This window comes from Melozone crissalis, unplaced genomic scaffold (genome assembly GCF_028551555.1).
Source record: "Melozone crissalis strain CALT ecotype California unplaced genomic scaffold, PUWL_Pcris_2 ptg000014l_1, whole genome shotgun sequence".
Taxonomy (NCBI): domain Eukaryota; kingdom Metazoa; phylum Chordata; class Aves; order Passeriformes; family Passerellidae; genus Melozone; species Melozone crissalis.
The window spans coordinates 3,826,148-3,850,548 of NW_026535792.1; the positions used below are offsets into that span (position 1 = coordinate 3,826,148).

The window sequence follows — 24,401 nt, forward strand, 5'->3', positions numbered from 1 at the left end:
ACTCAGACAGGGGCTGAAGAGGATCTCTGTTATGTCCATCCCATGCTGAGTCCTTACGGCTGTGAGCATCCATCTGGGGTCAGCAAGTCTTTATTAATGTTTTTTTTCTAACCAACAGAACCAGGATTAAGCATCCTAAAATGTTTTCAATCCTGTTTCACAATTTCTGAAATCTGAACAACTTTATTGTTAGCAATATGAACCACCAATCACTTGGGTTTTTTCCCCTCAAGCCCCTTCTAAGAGATGCAAATGGTTGGTTGGGTTTTGCAAGGAAATTTCACTGAAAGTAACGTGGGCTATAAAATCCTTTGTGTGTGAGTTTTAAATAATCTTTAAATCTGCTTCATTTCAGAGGTAAGGAATTGCATTCTAAGAAATCCTCATTTTTTCCCTCTGTGATCCATCTCTCTTTGTTCCCCACACTGTTCCAACATTGCTAAGATAATGGTCTGTAATGCTTTTCCTAGAAACTCTGCTGTTACCGACTCAGATAATGGAGGGACGTGGATGAAAGCAGCTCTTCCATTGCCATAATACAGAGAAGTGTAGTAGGTGTAATCACAGATGTACCTGCAATATTAGAACAAAACAAAACCAGGAACCTGAATTAAGGCTCAGTAAACCTTGATTAAATTTAAATATTCTAAGTAGCCAAACCAGATCTGGTTTATGAAATTATTAAGAACATATTTGCTTAGTGAATAAAGGAAATGCTGAAATAAACCAAGTTTGAGAAACAAATGTTGCTTATCTGATGGTTTGGTTTCTCAGACACCCACCCACAAAGAACTTTAAATAAATAAATAAAAAAAATAAATCACAAGACATTCTTGTGGGGTGGGAAAGGTAACACACCCTGCTGGAAATTACAACCATGTAACACAGTTTTTGTCTAAGTTATAAAATCTCTGTCTGAAGAGATTTTTCTGATCATTCCACCTTTTAAAATTCAGGTGCAAATCTTGAATTTAAAGGCCAATATTAGCTGATTTTTATTTAAAATAACATTACTGGTTTGTTTTCCTTTCCAGTGCAGACTACCATAGTAGAAAATTGCTTCAGTGCTACTGGAACACATAATGAGATCACAGGCCTGGTTCTAACAGTACCTGTAATTGATGTTCTCCAGTGTATCTATTTACATTTTGTATCCCTCCCAGCTGAGAAAAATAGATTAAAATCTGCTACTAGTCTGTATTGCTTTCAGGCTCTCTAAATAGCTGAGGTTTACTGGAGTTGCTCATCACAGGGTGTGCTATGTTGGAACTTGTTTCTTTTGGAATTTACAAATCTGTGGAAAAATATGTACTGGCTGTAGGTTTTCATGAAGGCTGCTTTACATAAAATTTAAAATCATCCCGGTTTCATACTTGTGCCCCTCTAAAGAATTTGCTTTGGAGTGATTTTGATTGGAGGAGAGCTCATGGCAAAGATTCTCCAGGGTTAGATGAGCAGATTGAGTTGTTTTTGTGAGCCCTTGATAGGCGATGTTTACCTTCCTGCATCTCTGGAAAGGATGATATCAATCCCTTCCACTGAGACGTTTTTCCAGAGAGTCTTCATATTAATTGTAGATTCAATCTTTTCTGGGCCACCTAGCACGCAGCAGGCACCTTCTGGGTGAAAGCCACGAGCATCCCTCTCCTGGTAGCCTTTGTTCTTCCCACACTGCTCCAGGATGATGAGTGCTGTGGTGGACGAAGCCAGCCCAACGTGAACTGTAAGCTGGTTTTTCCCACCAGAGTGAATAACAGGAAATTAAAAATGAGACCTGCTTTTAAAAACATGTGATGCAAAAGGTCCAAGCAGTATGTGAATTACTGGCTTCAAGGTGGGGAGCCTTGCTCATGTCTAAAGAAAACTTTGATAAGGTATTATAAATGAGAACCAAATTAGGCTGTAGTTTTTGTTGAGTCTAGTCAGGACTGCAGAGCAGCAGTACCTTTTTTGCAGTTTGTGGTGGACATTTTCCTTTCCTTTGTTCAGCATCAGTTATGCTGTTTAACTGGCACGGGGTTAAACCAGCATGCTAATCAGTGTGTGCTCCAAATTTCAGCTTGGAACCTTGATCGCAGTTTCAACAGTCACTTTCCAGAGTTGTTTGATGTTTTGCAATACTCTCTTGGAGATTTTGTCATTGTATTCAGGGGAGGGGAGGAGATTGTTTAACTTCATCATTACCCACCAGTGGCCGAAGAGTTGTCCATATCTTGCAGACTTGCTTCTTTGCTTTTTGGTAAATCACTGGCAGCTGCATGATCCGGAGATCAATGTTTTCACCAAGGCCTCTCTTGGACAGCTCCTGTGTTTACAAAAACACCACTGAGGACTTGAAGGAGCATTGGATTTCTGACTGATAAACAAACTGGGCTGATTCAACTGAGGAAACACCTGAAAGAGCCACACCTTAGCCCATGGTTCCTGTTGTTGGTCTGCAATGAGATTTGTTTTGTTGTTGCTCCCTCTCTTTTAACTGGAAGAGACTAAAATGTGCTAAACAGTTTCCTAATGTCACGTCTATCCGTGTGGAGCCATTGTTGTGTTTTCCAAGGAGATGCTCAGCCTCCAGTGAGTGGGAGGGGTTATTGCTTTGGGATTGGTCCCTGGGGAACCATGAGGCAGCATCTCTCAGAAAAGCTCCACCCTTGAAAGCATCTAAATAGGCTTTGCTGTAGGTAAGAGCTGTTTCTCTGAAAGATCTGGTAGAAAAACTGCACTGCCAAGAGACAAAACCAAGGAGAATTCACCTTAATCATGACTTTTTCACTCCAGAGATCTGCTGGCTTGACCAGGTTCAGGTAAGCTGTGCTGAAGGTCACTGTCAACATGAGGAAGTCACATTCAGAATGAGTTTAATTTATTTTTTGGTCTAGAAGGTTTCTCTAGTAAAAGGAAATGTCACTGAGATGTTACTTCTCTGTCAATTATGTACAGTAAATTTCCACACAATTTTCCCAAAGAAAAAGTTATGCCCAGAATTGAGGTGAATGGAACAAGGGCACCCTTCAAAGCAGCAGCTTGGCCAGGTGGTTGGAAGATGGTCTGGAGAATAAATGTCACATGGAAGTGACTTGCAATGATTTTGTCAGTGGAACAGGGCTAACAAGCCAGGCTAGGCCTCAGCAGAAGGTAAGCAGCTGCAGTGGCAGGGTGCAGAAGGAATTCATCTGAAGTGGGAAGCTCTGTCCCAGAAAAGCAGAATGGTGGCTGAAAATCCCTGTTCCATTTGGGTAAACCACTCCCAAAGGATGGTACAGGTTAAGTTTCTAAGGGGGCACAGGCAAAAGTGGAGGTGTCTGATGGCCCAGGAGACCTGTAACTATTCAGTGTCACCATCTTCTCAGGTTTTTGTTTCTCACTCAGGATACCCCTGCGGATGAGGCCCACAGTTCTGGGAAATCTGCCCTTCACCACTCGCTTCCTATATAAACTGTTCCAATTTTCTTGTCAGCGGAAGCATTGATTAGCTGTGCTCAATAAACTATTTGACACAAGCAAGGAAACAATGCCTGCAGGGAAGTAAACACATTTGGAGAACAGTGCCAGCCTTTTTTGCTGTGGGCGCTGACAGTCTTTGAGAGCCCATTGCATCATCCTGCTGAAGAATGCTGTACTGTGCCTGAGCCTCCACACAAGAAAACCCCAGCTGGTTCACAATTAGCATTTGCTTTTCCAAAGCATTTTTAATTTTTACATTTAGTGAAAGTCTTTCCTTTAAACTATAAGGCTTAGAGGACTCGACTGCCCTAACTTTGGTGCAGAACATGGAGACCCAGAGGCAGCTGTAATGCTGCTCTCCTCTCGTGCTCTCTGGGTCGAGACATTCTGTTGTCACCAGTTGTCATGGCAGAAACACACAGAAATACTGTTGTGCAGGACCAAACTGAAGCTGGCCATAGCAAATGGCTGAGAATTTGTGTCAAGGGAAGATGGTTCTCTATGTCCTAAGCAATTTCAGTGTGTTGTCAATAATGTGTGTTACTGTGTTGTTTAACAATCCCAGCCACGGGCTTACACCCTGTTAGACCAGATGTGTAAACATGGAGCAAAATAAAAAAAGGCTGTTTCTTGTCTCAGCCTTAACCAGAACCAATTTTGCATTTAAGGTGGGAGACTGAAGATGGTTAGAGGAGGGTAACTGCACATGGAAACCAGAGCTCACACTGGTAAGTGAATTAAGTAAACAAGTGCCTGTCTTTTGTAGTTGAAATAGGAAAGTAAATTTCAAAGGAGGAGAAGAGTTTTGGAGGACTGTTTTGTGAGAAAAGTGGTTAGAAAGAAAACATGAAGATTCTTTCTTGGGAAGTTCTTCTAGAAGGGAGAAGAAATCCAGCATTATCAGCTGCTGACCTTGAGCTGTTGTGAGTTGTGGTCATAGTGCTGGTCCACTGGTGTTCTGGTCCAAAGAGAAGTGATTTGCACAGTGCTGTGCTAAGGTTGGTACTGGAAACTCTGTATGTTGGAAATAGCTAGAACTTCTAGAAAACTCTGGAAAACATCACTGATTTTGCCTGAGTTCTCACTGATTTGGGTTGCTGGGAAGGTTGTTGTGTGTGTTAATTTTGTGAACTGCTCGTGCTGGTGCAGAAAGGAAATCAGAAGGTTTCAGTTGGCCCAGCCAGACTGCAAGTACATTGCAAACAAAGGTGTTTTGTGTGGCTGGTTAGTGGGGTTTTGTTTATGTGTTTGGTTTGGGGTTTTGGTTGTTTTAAGTTGTTGGGTTTTTTTCTAATCCTGTAGATAACCTTCTTAAAACTTCAGGGATGTAAGAGAGTTCCAACACAGGAATGAAGGCACTAAATAGCAATGTCTTGGTTTCACAGATGATGAAACTAAAGCAGAAGGGGAGAGAGAGACAGATTAAATGACAGATTTCCAAAGACCACATGGTCAGTGGCAGGATGAAAAACTGTGCTGGGAGATCTGATCCTCATCTCCTGATAGCAGACACAGTTCCCAGAAGCAGTTGGAAATGTGACCTGTTCTTTGCACTAACAGTTTAATTACTATGAATGTTGTCACTCAACTTACATTTGTGCCCTATTAACTGGGGACTCTGACCTTGATGGTGGAGTGCCCTGAAAGGTCATTTTGCAGCCAAGCTGCAGACAGGACATTCTGCAGGAGGAGACACAGCAAAAAGTTTGGACTGGCACAGCTGATCCCATCAGCAGCACCTTGTGGAGGAGCTTAAGGAAACAGTGGAGTGTAAGATCAAGTATTGCTCAGAGAAGGGCAGCCATGGTTCTTTGGCCAAGGATCCATTTCAAGAGCATGAAGAGTGAGGTTTTGCTTTGGAATTAGGACACTGGAACTGTTAACTGTATTTTTACAGGATTTCAGAGGCTTTTGGTATGAGGACCCTTCTGGGATGTGAACTTCTAAGGCTGTGTGTATCAGCATTACATCATCACTGAGGGTGCTATCCAGGCTTTTGATAAGCACCTACTTCATTTTGGGATAATAATTAGGATAGTTCTGGGTAATGCTACAAAGGCATTCAGCCATATGTCCAGTCATATTCAGTAGGTCTGTTCTGGCTGCTCAGCACGTTGCTGAGGATGAATCTGAGTGCACACTTGCATGGTTCACAGCAAAGAGACTTGGCCAGAGGGTTTTATGTCACTCCAGTGATCTATGCAGGTACCCCAAGCCAAGGCAGGATTACTTCCAGATGTAAATACTAAATTTTGCTATCTTTAATATATGTGCATAAGCTTCTTGAAGATCATAGGGCTACTCCCCTGAATGAGGCCAATGGAACAATACTACGAGATTGCTATTTAGTGTGGAGAAGCCTATCGAAATTCAAAGTGCTTCCAGATTTGCAGTAAATTTCTCTGAATTGCCTGAATTCCTACCTTTGCCAGGGAGTAGGAAACTAAAGCAGCATCCCCAGTCTGAATACAAATTAATTCCACATAGAGGGTGCCACATCAGAGGGAAATGGATCTGTTCTCCTCCCTGTACAAGGACTGACATCTGTTTTGCTAGGGAATGCTGTGGCCCTTGTTATGTAAGTCCCTGGCAGGGGCAGCTCATGGCATTGTTACAGAAAACCCATCCCATCGGTGTGTCCTCACGAGGCTGTTTAGATTGCAGATAAAGAATATGCTCTATTTTCAGCCAGAAGAGGATGACCTTGCACCCAAAATTAGAACCAATAGGAATCAGGAAATAATGAGCAAGAACACTGTCAACTGACAAATATTTGTGGTTTAGGGCACATGTCAAGTAGGAGTTAAGATAATTTATGGGTCCCCTGTCATGATTGGGATGTGGAAAGGTATCACAGAAGGATTTTTGTTTCTTGTTAGCCTACAGGGATAACACCCCTCAAGACCTGGAAGGGGCAATAGATTTATTCTACCAAACACCAAGCTGCACTCAGCATTCTTGACTCAACAAAGCTAGAATAGAAAATATGTCTGTTTTGGTGAAATTACTATAGCTTTGGTCTTTGCGAAAATATACTGGCTCTTTGTTTTTCAATCATCTTGGCTTGAGTGCACTTCAGTTTCAAAACAGATATTCAGTAGCTGTCACCAAAATTTCTACTATGGTTATAGTCCTATAGAGCCATCACCTTTCTGTCATTACTAATACATTCCTATAGCTGACTTTCTCATTTCATTGTCCAAAAGCATTAAAAATTGTATGGACTAGTTTCAGTCTTCATAATAGAACACAGCCCCTTTGGTTTGTTTTACATGTCCTACTTTCCATTTTACCAATATTATCTGTCATTTCTTGTATATTTTGGACCAATGCTCCAATTTAATTTTACTACTTTGACTGTTCCCCCACTAGTTTCAGATTTCATTGTGTAATCTCCTTTCTACCTTGGGATTGCTAAAAACTTATGTGGAAGATCCTCTCACAATAACTCTGTTCATAGGTACCTGATGAGAGTAACTGAACTCCAGGAAAGGCTGCTGCCTGTGACAGGGAGAATGAATCAGCTGATGCTGAAAGCCAGGTATCCAAACCATGTCTTTGTATCCCTCAGCTAAATTTGCTCTGGTACACGGATTTAGGAAACAAGCAGGAATTTTCAAGACTGCATTTGAGATTTATTACTGCTGGGTAAGGTGTATGGAGGAAAAAACCCCTCTGAATGACCTTGTTTTCAATTTAACTGTAGAATTCACTGTCATTTGAAAGTGGAAGCCAAAGCTGAAATGTGAACTCCCACTCAGAGCTGGCAGTATTTAGGTTCTGTGTTCCTGAAGCAGGCAGTGAGAACTCAAAAGGCTACACTTGTGTGAGAAGCAAATCACCTCACGCGGGATAAAATGAACTGTGATAGGAGAGATGATGGTTTACTACAGACAGACATAACCTGTGGCACATGCAATAGTTGTAGAAAAGGCACCATAAAAAAAAATAAATTTTTAAAATGAAGAATAATATTTTAAAGTGCCTAAATGGCACCAAAAATAAAGCAAGTAAAATAATATTTCAATGCATTATCCTCTTTGTTCCATGTTGTGTGTCTGCTCCATGAGGCACAATTCTGTTTAATGAGTCATGAAAAGGGAATGGAAAGCCTAAGACCAGTTTGTGTTGGGGTGGCTAAAAAATAAAATGCCTCCCTCATTTTTTTCCTTTTTATGCCTACCTTCACTGCTTCCCAGCTAGAATTAACCAGGTATTGTCTGAAGGGACCAAAACCTGAAAAGAAAGAAAGGTGGTTTTAACCTGTGCTTACTCTATAATTGCAGATTAGGTGTTGATGTGTGCACACACATATTGGATTTTTATCTTCCTATTTTTGGTTATGGAGGTTGAGTTTTTTAGATAGGATTTAGCTTTAGTAACACTTAAGGGAACAGTATTTTCAATTTGTATATTCACTGATAAAAGAACTAATCCTGCAATCTTCATTCATGTCAAGCCTTTCTTATGTGAGAGCCTTAACTGGAGCTGGATAAAGGTACCTCCAATAGGACAGATCATGTAAATGATAATTTTGGGGAAGGCTCATCATCCATAGAAATACCACTACTAAAAGTTATGGTATTAAATACTCCTGGGTCACAGTTAATGTATCATTCTTATTGTTAAAGCTCATGAAGATTAAGACATGCATACTTAATGAAAATGTTTGAAAGAGTAACATTTATTTTATTAGCAAGTAATGAAAACTTACAATTTTCTATCTGGGAAACTGTGCTTTTTTGTGATGCTGGGAAAAATGTCTTCACTTTTTCCCCCAGCAAAAGAGATGAGAAAAGGGGAAAGAACATTTTGACTCCCAAGTATTACATTCAATTTTATGCATATTTTTTGTGAAAGGATTTTTTTTTTAATAACAAGGGAAAAGACCTAATTTTGAGCAGATGGGCATTTTGTCATTAAAAAGTTTGAAGGAAAACTCCCACTATCTTTATTAATCTCAATTAATGTTCTCAATCCAGAGTGTTGCTAAGTCCTAGATACTAGGTGTCAGGAAAATGAGTTTGTGAAATGGTTTTAATGCTATAACTCTTAAATATTTAAAATCCTTAAATGGACAAGTAAATACTTGCCAGCAGATGACTGCCATTTTGCACAGTGAAAGCTACTTGTATGTAGAGACTATTAAGCCTAAATGCAGGCTTATGACAGCTTAATTAGTGCTGGACTTTAAGCGTTTCTTAATTTGTTAATATTTATTTCACAACTGCTCCATCTTTTCTCTTTTATGTTATGAAAAGCTTATATTTTTGACAAGGTTTGAGTTTGTCCTGTGGTGAGGGAACAAAGAAAATGGTGCTCATTTCACATTTCCAGGAAACATAAAACCCCATTATTCCCACTCTGCTTTGAGAGCAAAATTCAGGTGGCACCTGCTCCATCTTGGAGCTGTAGTTGTACAAGTTTCTGTACCTGTGTGTGCAGAATTGCAGAATTATAATAAAGTTATTAAGTAGCTCACAATGAAACACTTGTGTCAGGGGTGGCCCCAAGAAACTACTGCTTAGGATAAAATTGTTATGAAAAATAACTAATTGTATGAGAGTTTTACTGCAATACCTGCAGCAATGTGGAGAGGTAACTGGGTGAATGTTACTGGGCTCCATATAATAACCTGGGCTCCCTGCCAGCAGGTTTATATTCTGAGCAGGTGAAAATGTGCCAGAGACATGCTGTGATAATCTCTGTAGCAGATTAAAGATGCACATGTGTCTTAACTAGTCTAAAGCTTTTTGACCAAGGAGATTTCTGGACATAAATGGTGATCCTAAGGGAGGAAAAAACTAACAGGGTGCTAAGAAGTGTTCCCAACACGGGTATGTGCCATAAATATCATAGGAGAGAACCAGACTGTCAGCCTTTTAGGAGGTTAACAAATACCTCTTGCCCTTTCCTGCACTCCCATCCAGCTCATCTGCAGTTAGGGCTGGAGCAAGCCAGACTAGTTCTGCCCATCTTGCAGCTATTAAACAAAAGAAAAAAAGAAAAGTGTTTAATTGAAAACAGCAAGATGCAAATCTCTTTGATGTAGCTTCACCCTCGTTCCTATATCCTCAGATGACCTGCAGTGGAAAATTATCCAGCAACTCACATGTCAAGATATGTGTAATGATTGCCCTTAGATGAGCCAGTGGCAACAAGAGGAACAGCGAGCAGCAGCATTCCTTAGGAGCTTTAACCTTTTAAAGCTCAGCACTCTCTGAGCTGCTGGTTCTGACTCTGTGATGCTGCACTAGTTGGGGCCAACCAGAGAAATTCCAAATTTGGTCCCTTGTGCTGCATGTTCAGGCATGTTCCTTTGGTATATTTAAATGGGATGGTTTCGTTTAGCAGTGATGAGGCAGCATTTCCTGTTTAAAACTCCCTTACCTTGCCATGAAACTGAGCCCCTGAAAGTTGCCATGTGCTGCTCTAATTCTGGACACTGACTGTATGACATTGTGATGCAACCTGGTTTTCTTGCTTCAGAGCTTCTTTTGGGTTAGCTTTATCTCATAGTAGCCTGCACTGCCTTGAGCTATGTGGTTTGGATCAGAGAGAATGTCAACAAAGATTAAAACATGGAGAGAATGAACAACAAACCCAACTGGATGGCAGTAAAGAGGGCAGAATGCAGTCTGTTTCCTCTGACATGCATCTGATTTTTCTTAGGAAGGCACAGCAAGTTATTTTCCATTTGGAAATGTTAGTATGACCATTTGCTACTCTTTTTCCCTTCAGGAAACTGTTTATGACAAAGATCAAGCATGCGTGCATACCATCTCTGGCTCAAAGAATGAAATAAAAATCTTACCAGTCACCACCACAGTGTTGGAATTTGAATCCATGATATCTGTGCTCCAGGAGGTTGAATCTTCTTGTCTTTCAGTTCCAAGCAGTATCATAATTCAGGTATCTGTGGCAAACTTCATTTGGGGCACCTTTTTTCTTCCAACTGTGATGAGTCTGACTTCACATGACAGGGATGATTTGTGACTCATGTAACTTTTAAAGCAAAAATGATTATGTCTCTATTAAAGATAGAAGTCTGACTGACTGGGACTGCCCCAAACTCTTTCCTCTCCCAGGCATGGAGTATTTAGGAAGAAGAGGAAAAGCTTAAGAAATTTCCTGCAAAATATCCAGCAATATTTTTTATCACTTGTTTATGTGCAAGTAAATAGAAAATTAATTGAATCAGTTTTATTATATCTCTGTGGGTATTCTGTTTTTAGCAGTTGTAACTCACTTTAATGGCAACGAATTACAACTACAAAAAATTATCTGTCCATTTCCACTATTCTTGGACTTCTCCTTACTAACTAAAGCTCAGACGTAACTTGGCTGTCCTTCTTCACAGCACTTATCTGACTTACTCCTCTTGATCTTTATCTCAGGCTTGTTATGAAAGAGTCCAAGCACTGTACACTTTTCAAACCAAACACCAACAGGAAAATGTGTGTATTCACTAACCCAAAACATTTACTCCGTAGTACCCTTTAACGGGCAACATGTTAGAAAATCTCACTCCAACTTGCAAGGTCAGAGGAACTCTGGAAGCTGGGTTGTAGCTTGCTGAAACTGGTGAGTTTAATAGCTGGTCTGTCTTCATTGAAGTGGAGCCCGAGAGCCAATGGGGGGGGCCTGAAATCAAAACATATGCACATTGTCACTGCCCAAAACAAAGCATATGCAAGTTCTCTTGGGAATTATAACTATGTGGGCAGAGGGTTTCACTGGGTCTTGTTTTGAGTAGGAAGTGTGTGTGTGTGTGTGTGTGTGAGAGAGAGAGAGAGAGGGAGGGGAGAAATAAGCTAAGAATAGAAAGCCACTGTATTATCTCAAGAGAGCTGGTAATTGTGAGACCTTAGGGAAAAAAAAGAAAAATCCCTGAAGAAATCCCTTGGGTTGGGTGGTGGCTGAATGAGGTTTGGAGCTATGACCTGTGTCTGTCATTTAAATTGTCCTGTGCTGAGACACAAAAAGATGTGTGGAGTCTCTTTATTTAAAAGACTCTGATTCCACCATCCATTTCTTCCCCTGACTAACACAACTTGCAGAATTAACTTTTGCTGGCTGCTGGGGCTGAAAGAGCTTCCAATACAGGAAACTTTCAGAGCTTTCTGCAGCTTTAAATAAGGCAGAATCTGCCACTGGCAGCACTGAATTACTTTTAAAATCCTACAGTCCTTCATACTCCTGTATGTCAAAGATTTTTATCCATTAATTTTTATGCTTGACCAGTCATTAAAACAGTTCCTATAATTCTGAACAGGGCAATGACATACCAGTCTTCTCATAGTTGTTTTTGATTTGTGCTGGTTTTTTTAAGAAAAAATCAAAGTACAGGGAGGTCTAATGAACAAAGAATTTGTAAGGAATAAGGCAAGATTTAAAGTCTTAATTAATTTCCAGAGTGAGAATTTCTATTTTCTTTGGGACCTGAGAACTGCTTTATACACACATATATATATGTGAAGGGTATTGCTTGAATGCTGTAAAATATTAGGTATTCCATGAGATATTCTTCCAGAGGGGAGATGTAAGTCTATTAGTTCCATGCACTCTGTAACAACTGATATGATCTTTTTGGAATGTAGTACTAGTTTTTAAAGTTTTTACAGCTGGCAAAAGGGAGTAGAAAAGAAATACAGGGTAGCAAAGATTAATTCACTAAGCCTTTATGAAGAAGCTGATAGAAATTTGTAGTGGGGGGAGAAGTATTGTCTTGAATAGTTAAGTTAGTACCTTTTCTTAAGCAGATGTTTGCTGAATTGGAAGTAAAGGTTCTGAGACCTGATTCTGATTCAGTGTTGGTAAATGCTCGTGCAAGTGTGGGAGGAATGCCAGTGGTTTAAGTAAACCAGAATTTGACAGAGACCACTGAAATTAATTTTTGCACTGATTTAACTGGTTGCTCATATTCCCAAGCTTTCTGTGCGTGGTAGTATACTTGGAGGAATAATGCATTTATTACAGCTGTGCCACACAGTTAAAAAAGAATTGAGATATTTGAATTAGGCCTTACTCAGAAATTACTCAGAGATGAAATGAAACCTTTTCTTTCCCCTAACATTTCTTCAGTTGAAGTTGAAGCCACCCTTGAAGTTTTTGTTAAAGTATGATTTGAGCTTTAATATTAGCACTCCCATGGGTATCTGTGCCCAAAACAATGGATTTGAGGGTCACTGGATATTTGAGGTCTGTGCAAATGAATCTCCCCATCCATAATTAAGAACCCAAGCCCTTGCTATTTGAAGGCAAGTCACAGACACAGCTGACTCAGCTAAACTCTGGTTGTTTTTCTTCTTGCTACACACGGATGTGATTGGCACGGCACTCATCTTGAGGTGGAGACGAAATGGAAGCAACTCAGCTATGAAAATCCTGGTTATCACCTTGAATATTTTTCTGCACATTTGTCTGATACTTTCAAAAATTGTTTGAACTGCTGCTGAGCAAGAGGAAAATATATTTTCTGCAAATGCATTCTGACCACACCACAGAGCTGGCAGCACACTGCTTGAGTAGCTTTTTAGTAGATGGCAAGAAGACCAGAATATGGCCCTTCATTTAGAAACAGCTCTTTAAGTTTTATCTCTTTTATTATTACTTATATATATTTCTTTTATTTCTTGTTATTGGCAGGCACTGACCAGTGTTTTAAACTGTGGAAGTGTTTAATATATTTCAATTTTTATTTCAGCTGTTCAACTTAATGAGAGGAGGGAGAAATCAAGCTGTTATGCTATTTAACACTAAACTATAATGGAACTTTAAATAGAAATTTTAGTATCTAAAACTCCTTATTTCTTTTCCATTCTAATAAAAATAAATGGTCCTCAGGAAAAACTGAAGCTGGTCTTTATGTAGATAGAAAATGGTGTTACAGAAAGAGAGGACACAAACATTTCATAAAGCTCATGTAAAGCTCATTTTTCCTTGAGGAAAGAGGCCTCTTCTACAATAAAATCCATAGAAATGGTAAATTAAAAAATATAATGGCAGTTTCACTCACTTTTTTTTTTTTGTTTTGGCAGAGACACCTTCAACTATCCCAGGTGCTCCAGACCTGGCTTCCAAGGATAGGGCAGCCACAGATTCTCTGGGCAAGCTGTGCCAGGGTCTGATTTTGGATAGAAATTGTCATGCATTTTATGTTGTTTATTTATTTTAGTTCCTCAGCAATTGAATCCATTGGTATATACCTATTTTTATGGGGAAAATTGCAACTGAATATGAGTTGAATATAGCCAACTACTGAGTGGCTATTATTAATATCAGTTCTGGTCTTCTTGCAGTATTAGCAAAACTAATGGCTGTGTATGGACAGATTTTTAAATTTAGTTTTTTGTTTATAATAGGGAGAAAAGACTTAGCAGGGCACATGCAACCCAGTTTTTTTCCCCTCCTATGCCTTCTGCCTCATGCCACCTGCACCAACACAAACTGGCACTGGGTTTACGGTTTGTCATTCTGTGCAAGATAAAAGAAATTTATGCATTTAAAAGAAATAATTCTGCATTTAAAAGAAATAATTTGAGATTTTTGTCGGAGTTTCTTAAATTCAGATTACAGACTGGGCCGGCCCTCTCCCAACGCCGTGCTTCGATGGCATTCCCTGATGAGGGCATTCCCTGAGCCTGAGGGTATTCCTGTGGGCATCGCCCGAGCCTTGATGGCATTGCCTGAGCTTGTGGGCATCGCCCAAGCCTGAGGGCATTCCCTGAGCCTGAGGGTATTCCTGTGGGCATCGCCCGAGCCTGCATGGCATTGCCTGAGCTTGTGGGCATCGCCAAAGCCTGAGGGCATTCCCTGAGCCTGAGGGCATTCCTGTGGGCATTGCCCGAGCCTGCATGGCATTGCCTGAGCCTGAGGCACTCTCTGAGCCTGAGGGCAATGCCTGAGCCCGCGGGCAATGCCTGAGCCCGCAGTCGGCCTCGCCAGCCTCCCCTGGCCTCTCCGGGCACGGCCCGCTGCTCCCCGCCTTCCGCCCTCCTCTGCCCCTTCAGCCCCATCCCGGGCCCGGCCCGCCCTCAGGGCTGCCCGCGCCGCCCCGCAGGAAGTGATGGCGGCCGAGGGAGGAGGAAGAGCAGCCGCGGGTAAGAGGGAGGAGGCGGCTCGGGGAGGCCACGGGCGGCCGAGACGCCGCGAAACACTCGGGGCTGTGCAGGGAAGCTCTGCCTGCGGCCGTGCCCCGGTGGGGCCGGGCCCCTCACGGCCGCGCTCCCGGCAGCGCCCGGGGGAGGCGGACAGCCCGAGCCCTGCGCGCAGGGTCACCCACAGCAGGTGCTGCAGGGTTTATTTTCCCATTTCCCAGCGTCCAGGTGACTTTTCCAGGTGTTCGGCTGGTCCAAGCCTGCCCAGAGAGAGCCGGCCTGGTGGGTCCTGCCCGCTGTGGTTCGGCAGGTGATGCTGGGGAGAGGATGATCCCCGAGCTCCTGGTTGGGGTCTCAGCACAGGTGGATCAGATCCACCTGTAGGTCAGTAGATCTCAAGTAATCAGCCATTAAGGAGCATTGGGAACACTGCATAAAAATACCCATTTTCAAAAGTACATCAGCAGTTGTTTACCCAACCTGCGCAAAAATCAGGGTTTAACAAAAGCAGCAGGGTTTAACAGGGACAAAGGAGCAGTAAAAACGTTAGTTCTTGACCATACAAAAATAGTTGGACTGTTTTGGTGTTGAGATGTAAAAGGCTTTCGATGTTGCAAAGTAGTGTACAAAGTCTAGTATCCAAATATATTACTCGATACATATACTATATAGTAGCCTTCCTTTTAAAAGTATTCATTTGCTATTGACGAGGTGACTAGAACAAGAAGCACACGGACATGGAGGATGAACTTCTTTGTTAAAAAGCCACTCTCCCCTCATCTCCTTTCAGCAGGGGTTGATTTGCTGGTGTTTCTAGTAGTGGGTAAAGAGCTGCTCTGCCCAGCAGAACTCAGACCTTCAGTACCTGGTGGATTTGCAGTGCTTTGAAATGAACAGACATTGTGTCAGTCCCCAAATGGCCAAGCTCCCAGTGCTTGGTAAGGAACGTGATTTTTGCATAGGTGGTTCTTCTGTACACCTTCCACTGTGGATTTGCAGAGGAGTCTGGCATGTGCAATGTTCTGGGTTTGTGTTTGGCTAGGAGGACTTCCAACAATCTCTGTTCATGCACTTGTTTGGATAAGGGCCCATTGCATCACCTCAGTTAGCTTTTGCACTGCTTTCCCTCCTGCTCTGTTTTTATACTCTTCTTACTTAATTTGTCACGCTAGCAGGTAAATGGAGAGAAAGTGAATTTATCTTCTGAAACACATTTTAAGTTGCTGCCATTTATCTAAAGCACCTACTTCATCCCCTTCAGTAAAATAATGATGTTGTTCATTAGTTCCTCTAGCTGCTCATGGCTAAATGCACTGCAGTCAGATTGCTCTATTTTTCCCCTCCTATCAACCACTTATGGAAGTCAAACAATTGTAATAATGCTGTTTTTTTGGGGGAGTGAGGAAAGATTCTCAGTTCTACTGATTTTCTTGAATAAAATATCTCTAGATGAATAGAATTTGGGTTTTCATGTCCAAGGAAGCATTGCAGTGTTGGGCAGTTCGATTAATGTCGACTTTTTTCCCCTTTTCATCACCCTCAGATTAAATGTTTAGAATAGTTGTTCTTCCATCCCCTTCCTTTTTGGGACAGCTGATGTTGTTTTTAGGTGTTGTCTGAGTTTTGGTGAGGTTATGTAATTGCATAGATTATGTTTAAAATAATTATGGAGCAGTTGTCAATAAGCAGGTTGAATATGCAGTACACTTTAAGAGTGCATAGAGTCAGCCATTAGCTCTTGTGCAAAAATTGCTTTTCAGTTCATGTTGTGCTGTGATTGAGATGCTACAACTCCGTCTTGATTGCTGTTCCTGTAACTGTTTTTCACAAGGAAAGAATGTTTACACTTCCAGGTTTCTAAACCCCTTTACAGATCCCAGGCAAATCTCGCTGTTGAGAAGCAGGCCAGCTGTTGACCTAGAACTTGAGGTACTTGTTTTAAATTCAGCCTTCTTGCAATTTCATTTTGATTATAGAACACCTTGAAAGGCAGATTTGTATGTGAACCACCTAACAGAAACAGCGAGCAACCACGAATATGCAGCTCTGGAGCCTGAGAAATAGTGGATGAGAAAACCTGTATGTCTAGTTTGGCAATTGCATTAATGAAGCCTTAAATTTCCATCTGTCTCTCTAGGAAGATGGAAATCTCCCTGCCCTCCATGAAATCCGTGTTAATCAGTTTATAGGAAGGAGGTCAACAGCCTGGAAGGTGGAAACACAAAATTCAGGTAGTACATAGGCACCGTCAGGAGTGTGGCCTCTGCAACTAAAAAAGCTTCTCAGAGCTCTAAGGTGAGACTGATTAACAGCCAGACTAAAATCTCATGTATGGAACAGGTAGAATTTTACTCAGACTCTGTGTACATAAGAGGTAAGGGCTGCCATAACATTGCCACAGCCAAGGCAAGTTGTTGAAACCTTGCTGTCTTTAACGTAAATATGTAGTTACGGCCTAGAAAGAAAAGAAATCAGGAAACAAAATCCAAAATACTTTCCCTCAAAGGAAAATTACAGCCCAAACCCAGCAAACAAACCAGAGTCCCTTTCCATAGCAGCATTTCAGTGCACACACTCCTTCCCTTGAGGGGAAGTTTGGGAAAACAAACAGCAGAGGAGAAAGTCTGGCCGGTTTCAGTTTGCAAGTGGGAGGTGTGCAGGCATTATGGCTGCGAGCGCGTTATGGGATCCTACGTGATGGGGCTGGTATGCATTTGCCACATTGTGTAAAGGTTGCATACTGAGAGACTTCCAAACGCCTCGCCTGGCAATTCCCAGCTCTGGCATGTTGTCTTTGCTGAATGATTGGCAGACCCTCAGGTTGCACATATCTCTGAAGGAAACCGTGTCCTGCTCAGTTACCCAGAGAGAGGTCTGTGGATGCTTGAAAACGTTGTGTTTGTAACCTTTGAAACTGCTGTCTGGTGGCTGGGCTTTATAGTATTACTGACAACAGATGGCAAATGGCTCTGCTGATGTAATTCTTGCTGGTGTTTCATTCCTGTGAAGTTGCACAGTTTCAAAATCTCAGAAAGTGCCTCCATATTTTTCCTGCATAATGATTTCAAGCCAAACGAAATAAAAACATTTTCTGTTATTCAGATTCCAGTGGTGTCATGTGACGCTGTGGTAACGATTGCCTTGCAGCAGTTTCAGATAAATGCACGTTTGGTAGCAATTTTAAGGCCTGTGTCCTTTAAGTAATGCTTATTAGGACGTAACAGATGCCGTTTAGAAACATTATGCCTTTTAATAGGCTCTGCTTTTAGCCTACATGTTCCCATTGCAGGCAGACTGTGGATAAGGCAGGCTTGGAGGTATGCTGTCATTTATGCAAAGCCTAAGTCAATTTTCTGCTCTGAAGTCGAGCCATGTGTTTTTCCTTGTTTCTTCCATTCTGGTCATAGCTGCCTTGCTGTGTTTTTCCCCCTAGTCATATCTTTGGCTGATTGTCAAGCAATTGCAATCAAAACCTTTTGCATTTTTAACCACCAGCAGTGGTTTCTTTTGTCCTTACAGAAGAGCCTGTGTAAACTGAATTTGAACACACTGAGCCTCACTATCAAGAGCACAGCAAGCACAGAGTTAGCCCTCTGTTGCCAGCCTGTCTTTCATTCTCTGCCTTTTCCTCCTCCCAAAAGGAGAAAAAGGGAAAAGCAGAGCCATGCTGATTTTGGAGCACCTTCAAAGACGTGTAGAGTAGCTGACACAATGGCACAGAGAAACAAGAGCGATGTTTACATATTTCCTCCACTACTGGCAGCTGTTTATTAAAGCAAGTTCTGAGACAGCCTTGTGATAGCTGGTGCAGGTGATGTATTAATTTGCAGCCATGTAATAAATTTAGCAAAGTGGAAATTAGTGGGGGAAGGGATTTTGGATTTTGTTTCTTTCCTTCTCCCTCCCCAACCCAAATTAATTGTTTTATTTTGAAATTATTCTGGCTCTGCAAATTGGTCCTTGCAAGGAATTTGGAGAAAGGCTGCTAGGCTTTCTCAGGCAGACTTATGCTCTCTGCTGGTGGGAGCAGTAGGCCTGTCAGATGTAAAGCATTTGCAGCTCAAATTATGTGGTATTTGAAGCTGGTATCTCTGAAAATCCAGACAGTTGTCTCAGATTTTCGTCACTACTTTTTGTTGGGGAATATTGTCCTTTCTGATAGGAAAGCAGGGCTTTCAGGTACTCCTGGTGTGCCACATTCTGCTGTGGTTTGTATGAGCTGATGTTAAGGGCTGTGTGTGGCATGGCTTTAGGTTTCTCACACTTCCTTTGGATGATGGTTGTAAAGGGGAAATGTATTTGATGTGGTACTTAAATCCTAGCCCTGGTGCCAGGTTGTAACCGTGTGTGTTCCAGTAATAACTTTTAATTATTCAAACACAGCCATTTTCTGAAAGTGTCCTGTGAGTCTGCCTGGCTTCTCCCTGTGGGATGAGTTCATCTCCCTGCTAGACCATTTGTCAAACTCAGTTGTCGTTTCCTGCCATTTCACCATTCTGTGCTCATCACAATGGGAGTCATTGTTTTCCTCCTTTCCCTCAAGTTACAGGAGGACTTTGGAGTGATGCATCCTCCTCTCTACCTTCCATCTTTGTAGAGGGTTGAATTGCCACTATCTGCATTTGCACTTGTGCTTCATAAAAGATCTGCTGCTGCTCACAGAACCTTTCCTGCCATTTTCCTTCAAATCAGCCTCTTTCCAGTCATTCTGGAGAGCTTGTGTATTTTACTTTGTTTAGGGGATAGGCGAATAATTAAGTTGACAAATTCTTGCCATTTGAGTATTTGTTTCCATATGCAAGAAAAGACAAGTTTGACACCAGAGAAGCTTTGGCTGCCCCATCCCTGGAAATCTCCAAGGCCAGTTTGGACCAGGCTTGGAGCAACCTGGGATAGTGGAAGGTTCCCATGGCAGGGAATTGATGATCTTTAAGGTCCCTTCCCACCTGAATCATTTTATAATTCCGAAATCTATACCTCTGCCTTCAGTAGTCAGAGTGAGACTTTTCCAGGAGCACTTTTGCCCATTTCTTGATTGTATGAAAACCAGTATTTATTAAGAACTTGATGATGATGTTCACAAATTCAGAGGTATTAGCAGCAATCACCCTGAATCATTAGAATTTTCTTTGGAAAACCTGATGTGAACATGAATCTCAAAGCCTGAATTAATGACAGTCCTCAATCTCCCTTTTCTCCAGCACTGCATTTTCCCCTGAATTATTCTGTAAGCTGCCTCTTTCTTTTTTACATCTAAGCTCTGTGAAAAACAAAGTTAAATGTGCAGAAGTATGAATTCTGATATGTCATAGCTATAGCTGGTAGCACTTCCATGGTTTAACAGCATGCTGCAGTTTTTATTTGTGAAGTCTGTTTCTGGGCTGTAATACCTCAGCTTTTTTCAATTACATTGGGTTAAAACTTTTGTGCTAAACATGCCAGTCCAGATGTGCATTGTGTGTGTAATAGGACAGGGGTAGCCTGTTTACACAGATGTATTTTAGTTTATTTGTACTGTGAGTTGGATGTGGATTTATATTTGTGAGTGTAACACTGCTAAAGAGCCATCTGAGAAGAAACAGATATAGTTGGAACCTATTTGCTGGAACTTTCATTGTGGGACTAGTGCAGGTTAGAGTGGAGGAAATATCCCTTCAATATGCAGTCACCATTACATGATTCCCCTCAATATGCACTTGCTTTTCTAGCCTTCAAAACATTTTAATTAATGTGGTTTTAGCTAAGTATTTTTATTTAAAAAGCTAAATAATTAAATCAATTATTTAATTTCCTCATCTATTTTTTTTCCATTTCAGAAATTGTGGATTACCTTAAGTTTTTGGGTAATGAAAAACATGTGTTTTATAGACCTGGTAATAAAAGGTTTGGAAGGCCTTCAGAGCTTATGGAAGAGTGTGAAAATTGAAGGTGTTTTCCTTTGTCTCATCTATGTTCAGCTAAAAACATGTATATACCTAAAGCTTTTTCCTTCTCTTTTCTGAAATCAGTAATAAAAATGTGCTTGTGGGAATGGCATGGCTGGTGGGATAGCAGCCTGTGTTTGCAATGCCTGGGGTTTGGTCTGCCCTCCACTTGAGTGACAAAATTTGTAGTAATGACATATATAGCTGAATTCATCTATTTAATCAAACAGGTTTCTTGGCTGAGAGTGGGATTGGGATTATTTTGCCCCTCTGCTTTAAGTTATTAATTCCACAGTTGAAGAGTGTTTACAGACAGACTTTTATTTAGTTTGTGTCCTGAAGCCCTTCTGGCCGTTTGAGTTGTGATAGAATAGTAAGTGATACATGAATGGAAGTTTGGGATTGAAACATACAACCCTGAATCCGACATCCTGAATATTCCAGGAGTTCTTGTTCTGTTGGAAATGGGGGAAAGCAGAGCAGTGGGAAGGACATTGTTTTCATGGATGATGTGCAGCACGTGGTGCAGAGCTGCCTTGCTGTGCTGGACAGACACCACAGCGCTGCTTTCACCCGCTGGCTCAGCTGCCACCACACGCTGTTCTGATCCTGCAGTTTCACTTCCACCAGAATTTGGGTTTTTGGCATGTATTTGCTCAGTTAAATTCAGGATGTGGGAGTCAGGTTCTGCGTGTACTCCCGGGAGCGTGCCAGAGACCTCTTCCTTCCTTTGAAAGGTTAAACAAATATGGTTGTCTAACGATAACCACATGCCTGGAGCTGTTCAGGCTCATGGGCAGGGAGGGAGAAGAGTTGATGTGAAGCCCCTGCTGTTCATCACAGAGCTCCTGCTCCTATGAGAAGGTGAGAGACAGCACTTCAGTCACGTGTGTATGGTTCAGAAGGGCAAAAAAAGTAGCTGTTCAATCCTGGACACTGTCCTGGGTGTGCTTCTGTTGCATGGCAGTGGCAGCCCATGGAGAACTGAGAACAATTTATGTTATGTGACTTCTTGGTCTTTTTACATAGTGGCTTCAGAGGCGCTGATAAGGAAAACATCACACCCTTTGAAGTGGTAGATAAGACACACTTAACTGATAAGGAACCAGTCAGAAGATGCAGTGATTTGTTAGGAGCCACAAAAACACACCTGTGTTAAGAATAAATCTTAGGACTTCTAGTCTCAGTTGCATGGTTTAATTACAACACTCCCTCCTAAATATTGACCTGATGTACTGTCATTTTGTTTTGCTGCGTGTTTGTCTCATATTGCAAATTGGTTTTTGAAATGAAAAAAAAGGAAAATATTTCTTGGACAGAACCCCTCAGAACATCATTAGAAACACTTAAAACCTGCTGAAGTTGTTTTTTTTGTTTTTTCTTTCTTTTTTTCCCCTCTTTTGTTATTGTGAAATGTATTGGCATGAAAATAAAGCCAATAAACAAAAACAGTGCTGCAATTGCAAGCATTAGAAATGGAAAAACTGAATTAAAAAATAATGAAACTTGAAAATTAGAAATGTTAAGTTCTTTTTATCTCTCTTGTTCCTACACCACTAGAAATCTGACTGAGGTATTTTTCATATTTTTACATGTAAAATTATTCACAAATTTGCCCAAATGTACAAAATCCAGATTCAAGTCCTGTGGTGACTGATGGCTCTTCTGTAAACATACAGCTCTTAATGGATGCATGTAGTATCCTTCTCTGTGTTTGTAGAACATGGAAAAGTAGTTGTAGGATAAATGATTAATTCACTTCAGACATAACACTTTTCATGCTTCATCTACGGTGAGGTTGATGTATTTTGCTTTACAATCTGGCTGCATCCTAAATGCCCTTACTCTGAAATGGGCATTTCAACAAGTCTGACTTTCCTGGAAGGACCAGCAATACCTCAGTGCATCTTAATCAAGCCAGTGGTATGTCTAGTGTGGGAAAAATTGCATCACCAACTTGTTGGCTTGAGGGAACAGTATTAATTACCTACAAGTGAGTGCAGGAATAGAAGATTCTTAACAATTAAAGCAAATACCCCCAATCCCTGGAAGTGTCCAAGGCCAGGTTGGACATGGTTTAGTGCAAGGTGTCCCTGCCCATGGCAGGGGGTTGGAATGAGATGATCTTTACAGTCACTTTCCACCCAAACCATTCCCTGGTTCTAGGAAATATCTCTTGTTTAGTAAATTGTGTATTGGCTTCATGGTCAAGAATAAAATCAGATACTTCAGAGTATGTGAGTAGATGGAAGGATGTCCTTTACCTTTGGACATTACAACAGTCTGTAGTTTCGCTTCTGGAATTTCACATATGACTGCATGCTCCATGTGTTTTCTGTTGTGTTGAGAATAAATTCTTTTGCCCATGGAAAAATATTTCCTGCTAACTTTAATTGATAGAATGAAATCTTCCTGAATCTGTAGTGATGGGGGTCTGTCTCTAATCCATAACAATTAATTCTATGTTAGGGTAGAATATTGTCTCCCATTTTGTGATTTCATTTATGTACCTGGTGCAGAACATGTGTGTGCTGGTGAGATATATCTGGATTCCCACATATTGATCTTTTTGGGTACTAAGTGAAGTAAAATTTTTCTGACTTTTACCTTTCAAGGAGGATATTTGCCCACTTGGTGAAACCCCCATGAAATTGGGTTCTCTCTTCTGGAGGAGACAAGGGGTAGAATAGCAGTGGGAGTAGAAAAAGCTGGGTTTAGGGGTCTAGACTGAAGCAGGGGCCTTGGTTTATTTCTTTTTGGCAGAGTTGGACAACGTTTTGGGCTGAGGTTTTAGAGGGTAGAATCTCCTAAAGATGACTGAGTTGTATGGGCAGTGCCTGCTGATATTTATAGCTGGTTTTAGCTGTAGCTTTTCACTTCAAAAAATCAGATTCTTAGTGCAAATTGATGACAGATCACCAGAGTGAGAGGAGATGTACTTGCACATCCTCGCTTGAGAATGTGGCCCAGACTGCTCCATGGAAACAAAAGAGAGAAGCAGATGCGCTGCTAGTTTTTGCTTTAAAATCTCTTCTGCACGCCTGAAATGGAAATGTGCTCGTTGGGTTTCTCATTTATTTGCCTCTAGATAATTTTTCCCTGTGCAATTGCAAAGCTTCCACGTCCTTTGCCCTGAAAGCAGGTGCCCTGCAGAAGACAAAGGCTGGTACCTGTCTGTCACCCCCTCCCTGTCATTGCTGCTGCACTGTCCACCTCGAGGATGCCTTGCCCTTGTGGAGCAGCTTTGGCTGTTTAAGGTGTCAGTGCCAATGTCAGGAGTCTCTCTGGTGCAGGAGGCCTCTCCTTCTGAATTTCCTTTGTGGTCTCTCCTCTGTGGCTGCAGCAGGAGCCCCTCGGGTCCCTCTTTGTGCACAGAGCCCCTCTGAGGAGCTGCTGGCAAGGTCCTGGCAGGCTGGCTGCCTCCATGTGCTCTTTTGTTGCTGCTAGGTAAGCCCAAATTCAAATAAAATCCTGAAATTCCAATTAGGTCAACAGGCTGTCCTTGGAACGTTGTAATTTTGGTATCCCAAGATGCTGATTGGGCCTCAGACTGAAGCACTCCTGAGAGAACAGCACTACTTTTATTCTAAAGCAAAGTTATTTTGCATTTGTTTTAGCAACCTTTATAACACCCTGTTAGCCAGTAATAATTATGGCTTTAGTTGAATGCCTAGTAACAATAGTTATGGACAGACTTTGAGGGTTTTTTCTTGTGCTTGTGTACAAAAGAAGTGTAAAAGGGACATATACAGCAGGGTAAATGTTATTTTGTCACTTTATACTGGGAAAAACTGGGAAACACATTAGTTAACATAAAAAGAAATTCAGGTGACACTTCTGTTCCATATTGTTCCTAAACAGCCTCAGTCTTTCTCCCCTGCTGACAGTTTTCTTCTTCACAAGAAATTTTTTGGTTCTGTTTGTATAGGAACACGTG

At 41.4% G+C, this 24,401-nt stretch overlaps 2 protein-coding genes across 2 annotated transcripts in view; one reads left to right on the plus strand and one right to left on the minus strand.

The window, feature by feature from the left end:
* Nucleotides 1-347: 347 nt before the first annotated feature.
* On the minus strand, nucleotides 348-10,346 carry PGPEP1L (pyroglutamyl-peptidase I like). Its single transcript, XM_054273014.1, has 5 exons — nucleotides 10,256-10,346; nucleotides 7,625-7,677; nucleotides 2,189-2,305; nucleotides 1,499-1,728; nucleotides 348-573 (listed from the first exon to the last, which is right to left on the minus strand). The coding sequence occupies exons 1-5, from the start codon at nucleotides 10,344-10,346 to the stop codon at nucleotides 384-386; spliced, it is 681 nt and encodes a 226-aa protein (XP_054128989.1). The 3' UTR covers nucleotides 348-383.
* Nucleotides 10,347-14,496: 4,150 nt separating this feature from the next.
* LOC128934885 (protein FAM169B-like) overlaps nucleotides 14,497-24,401 on the plus strand; it is a 39,508-nt gene continuing 29,603 nt past the window's right edge. Inside the window, exon 1 of the mRNA XM_054272804.1 lies at nucleotides 14,497-14,543. Within this exon, the coding sequence (XP_054128779.1) occupies nucleotides 14,510-14,543 (34 nt within the window). The 5' untranslated portion in view covers nucleotides 14,497-14,509. The remainder of the gene's footprint in view (nucleotides 14,544-24,401) is intronic.

What these genes read in the sequence shown, in the direction of transcription:
- PGPEP1L (XM_054273014.1), bottom strand. Translation starts at nt 10,346, where the DNA reads ATGATACTGCTTGGAACTGAAAGACAAGAAGATTCAACCTCCTGGAGC. An exon ending in CTAGCTGGGAAGCAGTGAAG is followed by an intron (nt 2,306 to 7,624) that starts GTAGGCATAAAA and finishes TTGTAAACACAG; the next exon opens with GAGCTGTCCAAGAGAGGCCT. An exon ending in CTTTCCAGAGATGCAGGAAG is followed by an intron (nt 574 to 1,498) that starts GTAAACATCGCC and finishes CTAATATTGCAG; the next exon opens with GTACATCTGTGATTACACCT.